The 1145-nt window shown below is 35.5% G+C and overlaps 1 protein-coding gene across 4 annotated transcripts in view; it reads right to left on the reverse strand.

The window, feature by feature from the left end:
* Positions 1 to 451: 451 nt before the first annotated feature.
* Positions 452 to 1145, reverse strand: part of LOC147030159 (complement C3-like) — a 741443-nt gene continuing 740749 nt past the window's right edge. For all 4 annotated transcript variants that reach the window (XM_085873916.1, XM_085873917.1, XM_085873918.1 and 1 more), the window contains one exon: positions 452 to 1145. This exon is cut by the window's right edge and continues 67 nt beyond it. In XM_085873916.1, the coding sequence (XP_085730042.1) occupies positions 1077 to 1145 (69 nt within the window). In that variant the 3' untranslated portion in view covers positions 452 to 1076.

Below are 1145 nucleotides of genomic sequence, written 5' to 3' on the forward strand. Positions count from 1 at the left end.
AACAGACAGAAAGGAGTGAAAACATAACCTCTTTCCACCTACAGTGGCAGAGGTAAGAAATAACTATTTTATTGTTGAAATGGCTGAAAAGATAGTTCAGAGGTGGTGTGCTTACTTTTGAGCTAACTGTAAACTGTCATGGTGGTGTTTTGAGGAACGGCAAACACATTTATGGTTTCACATCAATGCATGTGCCATTCCTGTGATGGGACTTTAAGCTGGGTATCTTATCTGCTCACTTTTGTTGGTGGACATGTAAGATCATCCCACAGTCTTCCAATAATAATTGGTCACTGTCGTGTGGAACTCTACCCAAGTTACAAATTCTTGCCCTCATGCTCAGGGGCATCAGTTGCACAGTTGTGCCTCTGTAATGATGCAGTCATTTAATGATTTGTAAATTATTTCTGCTCCAACAAGCATTTGGGAGATGATGGTTCTGTAAAACATGTCAACCCATGATAAAATTTTATTTGCCAGTGTATGGACTACATGAACAAACAAGAATGACATGAAAATACAGAATAAATTGCTTGTCTTTCTGCAGAATGTATTATGTCCAAATTATTAACAGTAAAGGAGATATAAAAATTGTTGAAAAGATTAAACAATGAAAATATGCACTTTATCAAACTACATGAAACTGCTTGATCCTCTTGTGGGAAAATAAGTATGTGGGCTTGTGATTCATATAAACCTTAAGAAAGTTAAATGTAACAGAACGATTATGTTAAAAATAGATGGATATTCAAAAAAGAGAGATAAAAAATTTGATTCGCTGGACCCACTGCAATTCATTGAAATGTTACATACAACCACATGGCTTGGACAGCTTTCTTGGTTTGGTTTTCATGTTAAACTGTATGTTCAGTTTATTACATTTTTGTATGTCATCATGGAGAACATTACATATTCAATATGGAGAAATTTGTGCATGTGCAGTTCTAAGACTGCCATCCACATTAGAGAAAAACTGTTCATTGAAGTAGTCAAATTATCGGTGACTTTTGTGATGTTCACATAAAAGATTGCCAAATGATGACTATTTGAAACCCACAAGAGTCCAAAAACACATTTTATATGCCACAACCCAGCAAGACCTCATTCTCAAAATCCCTCTTCTTCTTGCAAAATTCTCTTGCCTC

The sequence above is a fragment of the Eptatretus burgeri genome, chromosome 3 (genome assembly GCF_056783735.1).
Source record: "Eptatretus burgeri isolate ZD-2024b chromosome 3, Ebu_testis_v1, whole genome shotgun sequence".
Taxonomy (NCBI): domain Eukaryota; kingdom Metazoa; phylum Chordata; class Myxini; order Myxiniformes; family Myxinidae; genus Eptatretus; species Eptatretus burgeri.